Consider the following 15,550-nt stretch of genomic DNA (forward strand, 5'->3'; position numbering starts at 1 on the left):
AGTGGATAAACTGGGCCAGAAATCTTACCGTGGAACGTTATGCTATAACGCTACAACAGGATGAACGAAATATCCCAACCTTTTTCATTTCAGGGCCCCTTTACACTCTTCGAAATGATTAAAGACCCCAGAGACCTTTCATTTTATATAACCAAGCTTTCATAAACATATACCTGTTCATTTCAAAATACCCATTTTAAAATAAATCTCTTTGTTTTAAAATAACGATACTTGTTAACATCAACAACGTCTCTGACGAAAATAACCTTACGTTTTCCAAAACGAAAGTGAGAAGGTGGTGCTGCTTTCTATTTTTGCACATCTTCTGATTGTCTGGCTCCAGAGAAAGTGGCTCGGTTTTCAAATCTGTTTTCGCATTCAATCTGTGGTGCTATGTTGTGTCGGTTGGAGCAAATGAAGAAAATTAGCCTCACACACATAGCTGGTTTGGGAAAGAGAGCCGGAGTTTAACTGCCTTTCCCAGTTACCGTGGAGACTCCCCCTGGATGCTACCCCGAGACTCGACGAGTGAGAATTTCTTCAAGATCAGACGCAACGTGGCACACGTATCCCTATCGACGAACTTGCATCCTGTTCCTTACGTCAAAATCCAACAGCTTATCTTGCCTGTCGAAAGAATCTTTAACCCATCCGTGATTCTGTAACTATGTACACATCATTTGGAAAACGTTGGCTCAGTGAGTTACGATGGCCTTCCAGACGATGCCATTTCATCATATGCCATTGGAAAAAAAATCTGTCATTAATATCGCCCTCTGTCTCATCGGAAAGGGTTGCAAGCGCTGAGAGGCCGTCACGTCCACAGGGGTAAACGGGAGTTTCCCCAAATCCGAATTTTCATGTGAAAACTCAGATTCTGGCATTGGCAACAAAGACGATCAATTGTTCCGTCTGAAGGGACGGGGCCGCTTTGTTCATTTCTCTAAATGTGTCTGCCGAACACCCCAGTTTGAGTAACGGTGGCTTATCTGTGAGTCACAGGCACTCTATCAGATAAAAATTGTGCACTCTTAAAAAAAAAAAATAGCGAGTTCAGTTTGCAACCCATAGAACTACGCCCCTGCCTTTCCCCGTGGTTCAGCATGGAAGTGTTTTATGCATGCTTTACCACCCCATCGCGTGGTATATTCAAAAGACTCCAGGGTTGACATTTCATAAAATCAATGATTTCTCCTGCTTTCTCAAGAGCAGCCTCATGCGACACTGGATTATAATGACTGCTAGCACAGTCTGGGGTCACTGCCTTCCCCCACCATCGCTTCTGTACCTTCAGTACCAACATTGACAGTGAAAGGGGCAAGTAACGTCTTCAAATAATCACGAGAGCCATTGTAACTCATCCACTGGAACAGTCTTAGGGAGACCCTGAGGGTCCACAGGCCGTGCTTTGAGAACTTCTGCATTATACCAACGCAAAGCAATACAGATGAACCTTAAAAATGTGATGCTGAGTGAAGAAACAGACACAAAGACCATCTCCTATGGGATTCGTTCAGGTACAAGTTTGTAAAGAGCAAAAACTACACTATATTGGTTGGGGATGTAGGCTTGGTTGATAAAACACACCGGGGGATCTTAAGACACTTCTGAGGAATTAACAGACAAAGCAGACAAAAACTAGTAAGGAAGATTTAGACAGAATTAAAAAGCTTAGTCCAAGGGCCACACACAGAACCCCCCACCGAACAATAACAGAATTAACGCTCTCTCCAGGCCCAGAGAACGCTCATCGAAACTGACGATACACAAGGCACACAGCCAGTCTCCACAAAAAACAAGGAACGGTATTACGTGAACCGTATTCTTTTCAATGCATGCAGTTTAAAAATCAGTAATAAAAAGACACCCCGCCTTGCGAAATTTTTAAAGTCTCCTTTTAGGTGGTTCACAGGTTGGACAAGAAATCGTAACGGAAAACAGAAAATATCTAGGGCTGGTGAATAAAAATACCACGCATCAAAAGGCGCGTGTGAGGTGAGCTAAACCAGCAGCAGAGGAGGCATTTACAGGTTTCAGATGGTTTTACTAGGAGAGAGGATGAAGGTATGTGACCTGAGGCGGCGGGAGGTCGGGGAGGGTACATTCGACGAAGATACAAGGAAACGACTTAACTAAGCCTGTTGGCAACATAACTCACTCACGTGAATGTGCATTACCGCGGGTCTCCAGAAACGCGTCCAAAAGGTCACTCCCAACTCCCTACAGTGTCTGCATCTCAGCTGCTCAATCCCCACCCACTGGTGAATTCCAACGCCAAGGACGTCTTCCTCACCCTCGTGGATACCCGCAGCCCCACTTTCTTACTGGATCCTTTAAGTTTATGTATTTATTTTGAGAGAGAGAGAGCGGGGAGGGGCAGAGAGAGAGGGAGACAGAGGATCCCAAGCAGGCTCCACGACACGGGGCTTAAACTCACGAGCCAGGAGATCGTGACCGGAGCTAAAGCCAGACGCTTAGCTGACTGAGCCACCCAGGCGCCCCTCTTACTAGGATTCTTGAAGGTCAAGTGCTCCAGCTCGTCGCTGGCGGGGGCCCTTCCTCCACCCCACTAACCGCAGACACGACTGTCCCAAATTCTGGGCTCCGCTGGGACCTCACTGCTTCGAGATGAACTCAGCTTGTCCTTCTCTAAAGACCAAGGGGGGGCCGCGCTTGGAAAAGAAATCCAGACCTCGCTCAGGTTGTCCCTGAGTTTAGCTGGGAAAAAAAAAAAAAAAAATCACACTTACTTGATAAAAGACACTTGCAAACTCTTAGAATCACGGCAAGGAAGGACTACAGAGGAACTCAGGTGTCCTTTCTTCGATTCCTTCTCTTTTACCCAGAATCTTCTTCCCCTTTGAATGTCCCTCCTCTCTCCCACTCGTAGGAAGATGCGAGGAGGTCGGAGGCGGGGAATCAAGGTGAAGAGGCTGGCAGGAAAGGCGGCTGGCTCCCTTCCACACTGCAGCTCCCCGCACCCCCGGTGTCGCGTTTCCAGCGCCAGACAGCACCCGACACTGACCCCTGCTCAAATCTGAGATGTCAGCTGGCGATCTGACAGGTGACATCGGACATCTCACTTCGCGACCCACCTCCCTCCTTCGCTCCCTTATTCCCCTCAGACCCCTGCAGCCCACTGGACCAGGGAGGAAGGGAAGGGGGACCGTGCAGGCAATGGGTACGATGGCCACGGGTCCCCTGCCTTCCCAGGGCGGGACGGGCCTGCGCCCTGGCAAAACCACAAGCCGGGCCAGGACGTGGTGGCCTCACACGTTCTGCTGTGCAATCCTGGCCAGATCCTCGATGCTGCTCTCCCGTGATGCTCTTACTGGTGACTTCTCTTCCCCAAACCTCTTCCAGTTCAAGCCGCCTTCCCAACCGTGGTGGGTGTCCCCCACTTTGTGCCTTACCTCACAGAGACAACAGAAATGGGGGGCCGTCAGGCTTGACTGTACTACTCTGGCAAAGGTTGTGGGAGAACCATCCACTCCTCAGATCCTTCCCTGGGCAGCTCCCTCCTATCAGAAAGGTTCCAGCCCTAACGCGACCTTCTCGAAGAGCCCTTCGCGGAGCCGCTGCGGAAAGCCACTCTCCCGACTTACTCTATCCCCAGTCCGGTTTCATTTCCTTCTGGGATGTGTCAGAAAGGCAGGGACCCCGACCTGTCCCCGCACCCTCTCCCCAGCACCTAGAACACAGTGTTCAGTAAATAGTCACCAAATAAGCCAATTTCTTTGGGAAAACTAGTTCTGAGTGACCAAGAGCCCCGGGAGCACACCCACCCCCCTCGCACAAAACTGTGGCCCTCGTGGGGCACATGGGCGGCTCCGTCGGTTGAGCATCCGACTTCGGCTCAGGTCGTGATCTCGCAGTTTGTGAGTTTGAGCCCCGCAATGGGCTCTGTGCTGACAGCTCAGAGCCTGCTTCAGATCCTGTCTCCCTGTCTCTCTGCCCCTCCCCCATGCTCTCTCTCCCCCCTAAAAATAAACATTAAAAAAAAAGAAACTCAACCGCTCTCTTCCCAACTCAGACCTTTGTGAAATCAACTTTTCCCTCTGCTTTGTTTTATTCTGAATCAAAGCCTCTAGCGCCTTCTTTAAGCCACTGCCGCCCTGTGTCTACTATCCCCTCAAGCTTTTTTTTTTTTTTTTGGTCATTCTAGAGCTTTTCGGGTATCTGGCTTGCGTTTTTCTGCTCTCCCTTATCCCTTAGTATTTTTAGTAACTCTTTCCACATGGTCAGTGACATCGTCAGTGACTGCAACACACGCGTCAACTGCTGACCACAGGGCAACCCCGGCCTCAGTCTCGTCCTGGCTTCCTCTTAAAAACCTCAGTCCGACTTCGGCTCAGGTCACGATCTCACAGTCCGTGAGTTCGAGCCCCGTGCCGGGCTCTGCGCGGACAGCTCGGAGCCTGGAGCCCGCTTCGGATTCTGTGTCTCCCTCTCTCCCTAGCCTTCCCCTGGTTGTGCTCCCTCTCTCAAAAATAAAGCAACATTTTAAAAAATAAATTAAAAATAATAAAGTAAAATTACACGCTAAGATACAAAGGAACGGGAGACTTGGGTAAGCAAGAGGAGGCCTTTCTATCTGTAACACGGACAGTCACGTTAAACAGAGAGCGCGGGTACTGCACGTTCTCATTTGGCTCCCACGACGGCAGGTGCAATTTACTTGAATTCCCAGCCACCACCTCCCACGATCACGTGGCCGGAAATACTCACGTAGATAAGTCCTGAATAGTAGCGGTCCTTCAGGTTGTGTAACACAGAAGCTTCGTTCAAGCACGTCAATTCCGCCATATCCTCCACCTTGGAAAACTTAGGTGGGTTCATCTTCTGGATGTCATCTTTGTTGACCATCGCCTTCTTTCCGTTCTCGGCCAACTCCACCATGACCTCATCTCCCCGCTCTTCCTTGATACTGGCTGCCTCGAAACCATGGCGTTCCGACGGGATCCACACTAGCTTTTTAGCCGTCCAGTCGGCCTGAGTGGCGGGGTTGTAGATGACCGCTCTGTCCACAAAGAGGTACCTCTCTGGGTCTTCGAGTCCGGCTCTCTGGGCCATTGTAAACAGAAGGATCCAAGAGCAATTGCCTCTAGGAGAGGAAGACGAGGAGGAGGACAAGGTTAGGTGTTTACAAATACTGGACAACTCACAGATTTTACTCCTCTGAGGAACTTAAATCAAAACCTTTGGCCGACAGGAAGCATCAACAGTAGCAGAGGCGCTGGGGTCATCCCCTTCACGGCCACGCTAACCGGGCATCCAAAGTAAATGTCAGGGGTGACCACAAACTAGGAGCCCTCAAGACATGCCCTCTGTTACCAAGGGCTGAAAACCAAGCAGGGGGAAGAGGCCGAGTTCCTGCGGGACGTCCCCCCCTCCCCCCCGCCCCACCTCATCTCTTCTCTCGCCCCCGCCACAAATTAAACAGGGAGTCAAGAAGGCAAAGGAGAATGAAGACAAGGAAAGCAGAGACTCCTGATGAAAGGTCATGGAGGTGGTGCCTGAATTACGGTGGCCACGGGGGCGGAGCTACAAAAGGCACAGTAGCTGCTAAACAGTAAACCATCAAGGGGCGCCTGGGCGGCTCAGTCGGTTAAGTGTCTGACTTTGGCTCAGGTCATGATCTCACGGGGAGTTCGAGCCCCGTGTCTGGCGGTGCGCTGACCACTCAGAGCCTGGAGCCTGCTTCGGATTCTGTGTCCCCCTCTATCTCTGCCCCTTCCCTGCTTGCGTGCTGTCTCTGTCTCTCAAAAAAAAAAAAAAATGAACAAACATTAAAAAAAATTTTTTAAAGAGAAAAGCACGTTCTTTCAAATCAGGTTAGGAGTTAGTCTAGAACATTCGTGATTTTCACAATTAATGTATCTTAAGACCTAATTGGTTGACTCAACACCCATCTGCCATTGGTTCACACTGAGCCGTCGGCCATGGCTCCATACATGCCCCTCTCAGCTGCGTCTCGTCCTATCCTTGTCCCCCTGACTTTCTGGATCAAATGACGGGATTTTACAGTCATCACTCACCTTTCCGATGTGACTCATCACTCCTGCCTGACAGTATCTTTGTGGAATCTGACGCCATCATTAAACACTTTTGTTACTACCCCAAATTCCAGGTTATTACAAATCCCAGAAGTATGGTCTCCGTGACCTCGTCCAAATCAACCTAAGAAGCCAACTGAGTAACTCCTCTTGCTCTATCACATCTTCCCAGTTTTTGCCTCCCCCACAAAACGATGGGGGTTCTTAGTAGGCAAAAGACAGAAAGCTGCAAGGCCAATCATGGAGTAGTCCAGGGCCGCCTGGCTGGCTCAGTCGGTGGGGCGGGCAACTCCTGATCGGAGGGTTGTGAGTCTGAGCCCCACTCTGGGTATGGAGATTACTTAAAAATAAAATCTCCAAAGAAAAGCAGTCCAAAGTTGTTAAGAGGCTCTTAACCTTGGGTCCACAAATTTCAAGCTCCGTGAAATCACTGAAATGGTATAAAAACGTACATTTCAGAAATTATTTGTCCTAAGGCAACGCATCACAAACATGCACGCCCCAGAGCCTGGTTCTCAAACTTTGGCGGGTGCAGCACGCAAAAGGCTTGCTGGAGCCCCATCCCAGAGTCCCCAGTTCAGCGGGTCTGGGGCGGAGCCTGGTAATTTGCATTTCTAACAACTTCCCAGAGGCAGCTGGTCCTGGCATCCCCCCCCCCTTTGAGAACCATCACTCCTTAGTTCTCTGGTTGCCATGGTGAGCCACTGGCGTTAACAGGTATGCTGGCATAGAAACAAAGGTTGACACCCAATGTTCTAGACTAATTCTTAACCTGATTTAAAACGTATATACTACCATTTTGAAAATCATGGACTTGAGAAAAACAAAAATCAGAAAACAAGACGAAACAAACGAACAAAAAAAAAATCACAAAAGATGTAGCATTAAGACTTCTCCAAACAAAAATGCTAACATGTTTTAGAGTTCAACTTGTATTTGCCTTCTTTGGCATTCACGTGCAGGCGGGCCATACAGTACACAAACTTTTCACGGGGAGCACGTACAGTCTGAAGAATGGTTTCCAACGCCCATCATCACCTCCAGGGACCGGCTTCCGTAAGACCAGTAACACGCTTTCTGTCTTTGCAACGTATACTTTGCAAACCGCTAAGAAGGGAGCCATGGCACTGAGGGGGGAATCGTCCAAGGTCAATCTGGACCCGGACAAGAGGACACACACCCCACCTTTACAAATGGCAGCCTTTTGAAAGAGAAAATATCCCACCCTAACAAAATATGGCAACAAGTTACTCTCATGATTAAGAGGTATGAACTGGATATCCCACATGACACCTAGGAAGTGGTCTCGCTTCTCGTAGGCGCGTGCGTGCACAAATTTCTGTAATTGGCATGTAATTACATTGGGCATGTAATTATATGCTTAAGTTGAGTGGGTGGCTATAAATTAGAATAGCTTAACAGGTCATTTCTGCAGCAGACCTTTTTTTTTTTTTTTTTTTAAAGTAAATTATATACTTAAAAATTAGTTTGCCGAATCGGTGCGTTTTATTTTATTTTCTTAAGTTGATTTATTTTGAGAGAGACAGAGAGAGCGCAAGCAGGGGAGGAGCAGAGACAGAGAGGGAGAACCAACTCGGGGCTTAAACTCATGAACCGTGAGATCACAACCTGAGCCAAAATCAAGAGTTAGACGCTTATTGGACTGAGCTACCCAAGTGCCACCCCAAATTGGTACAGTTTAAATTTATCTGTATTTTTTTCTAGGTGAGGAAATGATTGTCATGTAAGGTGGGGGAAAACAATAGATCACAAAAATGTTAATTATAAAATGCTCCTGATGTTGTGGGGGAAATTTACATACACACTTTTTTTTTAATTTTTTTTTCAATGTTTTTATTTATTTTTGGGACAGAGAGAGACAGAGCATGAACGGGGGAGGGGCAGAGAGAGAGGGAGACACCGAATCGGAAACAGGCTCCAGGCTCCGAGCCATCAGCCCAGAGCCTGACGCGGGGCTCGAACTCACGGACCGCGAGATCATGACCTGGCTGAAGTCGGACGCTTAACCGACTGCGCCACCCAGGCGCCCCTCATACTTTTTTTTTTAAAAAAGGGAACAGATAATGAATTAAAAACAGATAATAAGTGGATAAATAGGAACAGATACACATTGAATCTTCACTGGATAGTGAGATTACAAATTACTTCCACTTTTCCAGAGTTTCCTACAAGTAATTAGACGCTGGGTGGACCGGACCGTTTCCGGTTCCTGGCTGTACGGTGAGCACTTAGCCGCTTCCGGGGGCCACAGGACACTGACCAAGTATCACCGGCGTGGTGCCTACCCTCATCGTGACCTTCACCTTCTCCACAACCCAAAACCTACCATTCCTCCCAATCCTGACCCAAATGCGGCCCTCTGACAAGTTCTTTTTCAGGTCAATCTGGCAACTTAATCCTTCTCGTCCTCCCATTTTCGACTGCTCTCCTGACATTCTTCGTGCTCTCCCTGCACTCTAGCAGAGGGCTGAGCAGGTAGCAGGGACTCAGGCTGCCGAGTCTGATCGAGTTCGGGCGGCCAGCGAGGAGGCTGTGTTCACTTTAACTCCATTCCTTCGTGCATTTGGTCCCCGATCTTGAGAATACTGCTATTTAACGGTGAGCCCACTCCCAAAAGCCTAGTCTGCGGCAGGGAGAACAGCACAATTTTTAAAAATAGCACACACTGCTCTCTATCGTTAATTACGGCCGGGCACTCTTCTTTCTACACGGTTTACCTTTACCGACTCTCAATCCTCACAACCATCAATATCTCCGTTTTACAGATGAAGGCGTTAAGGTGGAGAGAAAGCTGATAACTAGCGCGAGGTCGCGGATGTCATAAGCAGCAGAGCTGGGGTTAACCTCAAGAGTCCCAGCCAGGTGACCGGGGGTGTTCTGAAGGGCGTGAAGTATGCTCCACGCTGCCTCTCCACCAAATAAAAATCCTATCGATTCCGGTTTCAAGAAGGCAGGCTCAGCAATGAACACACTAGCACAATCCCGCAAAGGCTTTACGTTTAATAGGAAAAGAAAAAACCACTTATACTTAGGAGAAAAGGGAATGAAGAGGAAGCTCTTTGCAACAGACAGAAAGATAACTGGAAGGTGTTTGGCATCATCTGGAATAACTGGCTAATTGTAGCGAAGTCATTGATCTGTAGACGAAGGAACCCCCTACTGAGCCAAAGCCCCATCCCCTTGACTGGATTTAGACACACACACACCCCCTTCCCACGGCCATTTTTTATTTCCAGCGAAATGCCACCCAGCAAATTTCTCAGCTGCCTCCCGGCACCTACTATAGGCACAGAGATGGGAAAACAACTCAATTTTGTGAAGATCTTACGCACGCCAAGCCAAACAACGATGGATACATTATCTGTGACAGCACATCCCTGTAGAACAGATCAACTAAAACAGAATTGTCCCACCTGGTTTAACACCCCCACTGAGGCGACTTCACCTTACAGGCACGTGGGAACCTATTAATGCGCCAAAAATGCGGCGGAACCAAATGAGCACGCCCCCAAACCAAACGCAAAAGGGCACCCGCTATCTGTGGCCCGCACCTTCTCTCTGCTAACATCTTCCCGCTGGGTGTGGAGGCAACCCCAGGAATTTCAATGCTTCCCATTCGCCGAGAAAGTCCACCAAATGCTGAAGCATACAGTCTCCCCCTCCCCGCACGACGTGCCCTTCAGAATTTCCTCCAGCTCGCCTTTCATTCTGTCTGTCTTCATTGTGATGATTTCCCCAAGGAGCCCAAATAAAAAGCCAACCTCTGGGGTCACATCCCTTTGCTGCAAAAGCTCGGGCTGCACACCGCCCGATTACACCATATGCTTTCTCCAGATAAGGCCAGGGAAGAACCGAATTTGAGACACAGAAGTAAAAGGATGCATAAAATAAAATGGCCACTTTTTCAGAATCCGAGACAGACGGGGGCATACTTCAACGTCAAAAGCATGGGACTAAGAGAATACTTGGTAAGGGCAGACTGATGAAGGAAATAAAACAATAAATAGATTAAAGTTTTCCAGAGTGAGGTACTATCGAGAATAATGAAGCCTGCCTCAGAGAATCTTCAGTTCCCAGCATTGAAAAAAAAAAAAAAAAATCTCAGCAAAGCCAAAGTATTATATTTAGTATATTATATTATTGGGCAAAAACAGCAGCCTTTGTTCCGTTCGCAGGCTGGAGCTACCCCGCCTGCTCTCCCCTACCCCACCCCACCCCACCCCAGCCACCCCACCCCCTTGCATCCACCGCAGTGGTCTTGAACGGAGCCGCAGAGGCCCCAGAAACAGATAACGGTCACAGGCAGAGGCCACGCCACCCAGCTGAGCCCAGACCCGCCGAGCGACCAGCCTCCCTCCCCAGGCCCCGGCTCCCGGGCCGGCCGGCCGGGCCGGGGGGCCTCCCGCGTCCCCCCGGGCCGCACCCGCCCACCGCAGGCCCACAAAGCCCCCGCGAACGCCGCGACTCGGCGGCTTCCACTCCCCTCCGACCCCATTCCTGGCCCATTTCATGGGCTCAGGGTGTGACCCCAGCTGCAGAAGGCCAGCCAGAGAGTCCGCGGCGAGCCGTGCCCGGATCGCTTACACAATAAAGGGATCCCGAGGCGAGGGCTGACCCTCCCCCCGGCCGCCCTGCCGCAGCGCGCCCCCGCCGCATTTCCCGCCTCGCCCCCCACCCCGCCCCGGGCCTCGCCGCGCGTCCGGCCTCGGCCCCCCGCGGCCCCCCGCCCGCGCTCCTGCCCCACGGCCCCGGCGGAGTCCACCCACCCCTCCGCGCGCCGGCGGCCGGCTCGGACCCTCGCCCGCCGCGCGCTGCCCGGGCCGTGCGGAGGGGCCCCTGCCCTCCGGGCCCCCCACCCCTCGGGGCCGGGAGCGCCGCCGGCCTTCCGAGCCCTGCGAACCCTCTACCGCACCCGGGCTGCCGGGCCGGCCTAATCCGCCCGGGAACCCACCCAGGAGCCGGCCCTTCTTGTCCGGCGCCCCCCACCCACACCCAGGATCGCGCTTTCCAGCCCGCACCGCGGCTCCCTCCCCTCGCGGGACCCCGGGGCCTCCACCGGAGCACTAGGCCTCCCGACCCCCGTGCCCCACGGATCCCACACACCGAGGACCAGGTCCCTGCATCCCCACCCCCGGATTGCCATCCCCAGCCCCCCTCCCCCAAGGGTCGTCCCCCCGGCACACCCAGGCCGCGATCCTTGCAGGGGTCTGAAGCTCCAGAACCCTATTCCTCGACTCTCCAGAGGGCTCTCCACCCACCGGGGTCGGTTTCCTCCGCACCCCCCGCCAGGGCCGATCCCCGCACGAATCTCCGGCTCCGCAGCACCAGCCCTCCACCCAGCGCCCCCTCGGTCTTCTCCGTGCTCCTGCCTCCCACAGACGCCCCGCACCCTTCCCCTGGCCCGGGACCCTTCCCTCCCCCACCGCCGTGTCCCCGCCCGCGGCCGCCGCGTTCGGACCCGGGCCGCCGCACCTCTCACCTTCAGCCGAAGATGGTGGCGCCGGCGCACGTCCCCAGCCGAGACCACAGATCCGGCCCCTCAGTCCCAAACCCACCGCTGCCTCCGCCGGGCTCCTTTAGCACTGCCGCTCGGGGCTGCCCCACCCACTCCCACCCTCATTGGGCCAGCTCCACGCCCGTCACCGCCGCCCCCAGACCCACTGGTCCGTTTGCGCGCCCATCTCCAAGGGAAGACGTTAGCAACCCGAACGAAGCTACCTTCCCGAGGTCCGCTCCCTCCACCCACCTGGAATGATGCTCATTGGCTCCCGCTCCCAGCCCAGGCCGCCGGGGCCGCAGTCTCATAGGCTGTCCCGCACGCCCGTCACAGATTCCGGGAGGTGCGGCCGGGGCAGCCGCGGGCGATTGGCTGGCGCCCGCGGAGACGGACAGCCGGGGCCGGCCGGGAGCCCGCGAGCCCGCGGAGCAGCGGCTGCGGACCCCGCGGGGGCCCGGGCCGTGCGGACGCCGGGGCAGGTGTGCCGCGGCGGGGAGCCCCGAGCCGCGCCCGGACGCGCCTCGCCCGGCGTCGGGCCGACGCGGCAGCCCACTCGGGCGCCTCGCCGCCCCCTCTCCGTGCCGCAGCCGGCGTGCCCCGCAGCCGCACCGGCTCCCACCGCCGAACCGCGGGCCCCCGGCGCTGCCTGCAGGGGCGGGGCCCGAGCGCGGTCCACAGGCCTTACGTCACCCCCGGCGCTGCTGCGGGGGGCGGGGGCCGCGGCTCTGCGGCTCACCTGCAGTGGGGGGAGGGGGCGGGGCCCCGGGCGGCTCTGCCCATGCGCGCGGGCGCCGCCGGGGGCCCCGGGCCGCGGGCCGCGCCGCAGCCGCCGTCGCGATCCCGGGCGGCCTTCTCCGCTGCCGCAGTTGGGGTGTTTGCGCGGGGAGGGGCCTCGCTCCCTACCCGGGCTCCTGGCTGGGGCTGAGATCCCAGAACGAGAGGCGAGCCCGCCTAGGAGAGAAGACTCGGGAAAAGGACGTTCGTTCACCTCACTCATTCGTTCTTTGCTTCATTCATTCATCACAAGGCGCCCCCTGTCCAATCCCCTAGCGCCTGTAAGCTCTTCGGAGGCCTCAGAAGACTTTGGAGAACTGGAGGGGGCGGGTTGGGGGGAGGGGGAGGCTCCAAAATAAGGAAAGGAAACTGGAAAAATTGAAGCTAATAAATATTTAATATCTGAAATATCTGCAGCATCCAGTCAACTGTAACATGACTTACATAATTACATATAACAGAGTTTAAGTCACAAGAGCAAAACGAATTACTTGTTCTGCCGAAAAGTGCAAATCATCAAAAGCCCTTTCCCAAATTTTTAGAGCAAAATGCAGTTATTTAATGTTGGCGATGGGTGCGTTGCAATACGTGTGATGTAAGTGGGTAAGCCTAGGAAACTTGCAGTCTGGTTAAAAAAAAAAAGTGAATAAAGCAAAAAAAACAAGGCAGGAAATGATAAGGAAGGGTTGGCTGGTGGAATTCAGAGAGGGCTCCAAGAGGCCTCTGAGCGCAGTCCTTCCTGGGGAAGTGGGAATCAGGTCCTGTGTCCTTTGTCCTAGTGCATCTGGTTCCCCACCCCCCACCAGGCCCCTGGGGTAAGCCGCTCCTTGTCCAGGTGACTTGTGACTTGGCTCCATGAAGAGGTCTGCCCTTAATGCAGTCTGCACGGGGAGTACAGGTTAACTGTGCAAAAGACGCGAACGACATTCCTCTTCTGAATGTTTGTGTTCAGAGAGGACCAAAGGCTCCACTGGTCATTTCTGAATGCAGTGTGCCACGCCTAGAGCATTCATGCACAGACAACCCTGTTAGCCACCAAGTCTGTAGTTTCCCACATTTTTTTTTAACGTTATGTATTTTTCAGAGACAGAGACAGAGCACGAGTGGGGGAGGGGCAGCGAGCAAGGGAGACACAGAATCTCAAACAGGCTCCAGGCTCCGAGCTGTCAGCGCAGAGCCCCATGCGGGGCTCAAACCCACGAACTGTGAGATCATGACCTGAGCTGAAGTCGGATGCTCAACTGACTGAGCCACCCAGGCGCCCCCCACGTTTTTTTAAGTTAATTAATTTTTTTTTGCGGAGGTGGGGGAGGGACAGAGGGAGAGAGAGAATCCCAAGCAGGCTCCACGATGTCAGCACAGAGCCTAGACTCGCTGCTCGGATCTCGTGAACAGAGGGATCATGACCTGAGCTGAAATCGAGTCGGTCGCTTAAGGGACTAAGCCTCCCAGGTACCGCTTCCCACAATTTTAAAACAAACTCAGTGGATCCTCATCAGAAGAAGGCAGGAAACTCAGTCACAAGGATGTTAGTCTTAAAGAGAAATCAGTATCAAAGAGAATGTTCCCAAATGTATCTTTCTATAGCCCCAGCGACTCTCCAAACATTTAGACCTGATGTTTTTAACTGCCTGCTGGAAATCTGTACCTGGGTGAGAGGGAAACCGCAAAGCAGCAAGTCTTAAAGCTCTTTTCTTCCTGTTCCATTTCACCCCACCACCCAGGCTCACCCTCTCTCCAACTTCCCTTTGTCTGTTAATGGAAGCAGCCTTGTACCCCTGATCCCTTCCTCTCCCTGGCTCCAATATCATGTCCCTCCTACCTCTATCATCCAACCAGCCAGGCTCCTCCCCCATGGAGCTGTATTCCAGAATCTGCTGCCATTTTGATGAGAAAAACACAGGACTTCCAACCCAATAAACCTGGTTTTGAATCCATCTCGGCCATTACTGGGTGTTTAAACTTTGATCAATTCTTTAACCTCATCTTTTTTTTTTTTTTCAACTTTTTTTTTTTTTTTTTTTTTGGGACAGAGAGAGACAGAGCATGAACGGGGGAGGGGCAGAGAGAGAGGGAGACACAGAATTGGAAACAGGCTCCAGGCTCCGAGCCATCAGCCCAGAGCCCGACGCGGGGCTCGAATTCACGGACCGCGAGATCGTGACCTGGCTGAAGTCGGATGCTTAACCGACTGCGCCACCCAGGCGCCCCTTTAACCTCATCTTTAAGAGGGGGAAATAAATATGGGGCGCCCGGGGTGGTTCAGCCGGTTGAGCGTCCTTGGCTCAGGTCACGATCTCACAGTTCGTGAGTTCAAGACCCGCGACGGCCTCTGTGCTGACAGCTCGGAGCCCGGAACCTGCTTCGGATTCTGTGTCTCCCTCTCTCTCTGCCCCTCCCCTGCTCGCACTCTTTCTCTCAAAAAATAATAAAAGGGAGATATAAATAGATACTTTAAGGACTCATTCAGTGGATATATAACAGGATGATGTACCAGGGGGGAAAAGGGGCATCACGAAATATAATAGATTAACAATTGTTTTTCAGTCTACAAGTTCATTACAAGTGAAAGAAATCTTTCCCTTCTTTCTCCATAGTAATTTTTGCTGACAGTCCAGGCTGCTTTACCCCCAGAAGAGAAAGTTCACAGACCATTGTTTTGCACTGTTTAGGTCAGAAGTCCAAACTCATTCCCTCAGGGTGGTTCCGGCCCATGAACCTGTTTTGTTCTAACTTTTTTGTTCCATCTGCACAGGGTTGATACGAAGCATATTTTTTTTTTTTTTTACTTGAATGAATTCCAACATTTAAAAATCCATCCAGCACCATTAGCCATTAAGGAAAAGGAAATCAAAATCATAATGAGATACCACTCCACACCCACCGGGAATGAATCGAAAAGATAGACAATAGCAAGTGTTGGTGAGGACGTAGAGAAACAGGAAAGCTCAATCATTTCCAGTGGGAATATAAAATGGAGCACCCACTCGGAAAAATCATCTGCCACGTGCTTAAAAACTTCAACATAAAGGGATCCACGACGCTACCCTTAGGTATCTACCAAGCGACAACAACAAAAATGTAATACGTATATGGACCCAAAGACTTGCACACAAATGCTCACAGCAGTGACAATATTCACAACAGTAGAGAGAAAAGAAAGAAAGGAACAAAGGAAGGAAGGATGGAAGGAAGGAATAAA

The 15,550-nt window shown here is 52.2% G+C and overlaps 1 protein-coding gene across 7 annotated transcripts in view; it reads right to left on the reverse strand.

Moving 5' to 3' along the window:
- The window catches only part of MYH10 (myosin heavy chain 10), a 131,178-nt gene extending 119,049 nt beyond the window's left edge, over window positions 1-12,129 (reverse strand). For 2 of the 7 annotated variants that reach the window (XM_023244685.2, XM_023244684.2), the window contains exons 1-2: window positions 11,824-12,129; window positions 4,729-5,104 (exon numbers count right to left, since the gene is read on the reverse strand). In XM_023244685.2, the coding sequence (XP_023100453.2) occupies window positions 4,729-5,104; window positions 11,824-11,882 (435 nt within the window). In that variant the 5' untranslated portion in view covers window positions 11,883-12,129. Of the gene's footprint in view, window positions 1-4,728; window positions 5,105-11,556; window positions 11,712-11,823 lie in introns of those variants that run through there. The other 5 variants (XM_023244688.2, XM_023244687.2, XM_023244686.2 and 2 more) reach the window with 4 other exon arrangements.
- Between the last annotated feature and the right edge of the window lie 3,421 nt (window positions 12,130-15,550).

This window comes from Felis catus, chromosome E1, assembly GCF_018350175.1.
Source record: "Felis catus isolate Fca126 chromosome E1, F.catus_Fca126_mat1.0, whole genome shotgun sequence".
Lineage (NCBI taxonomy): Eukaryota > Metazoa > Chordata > Mammalia > Carnivora > Felidae > Felis > Felis catus.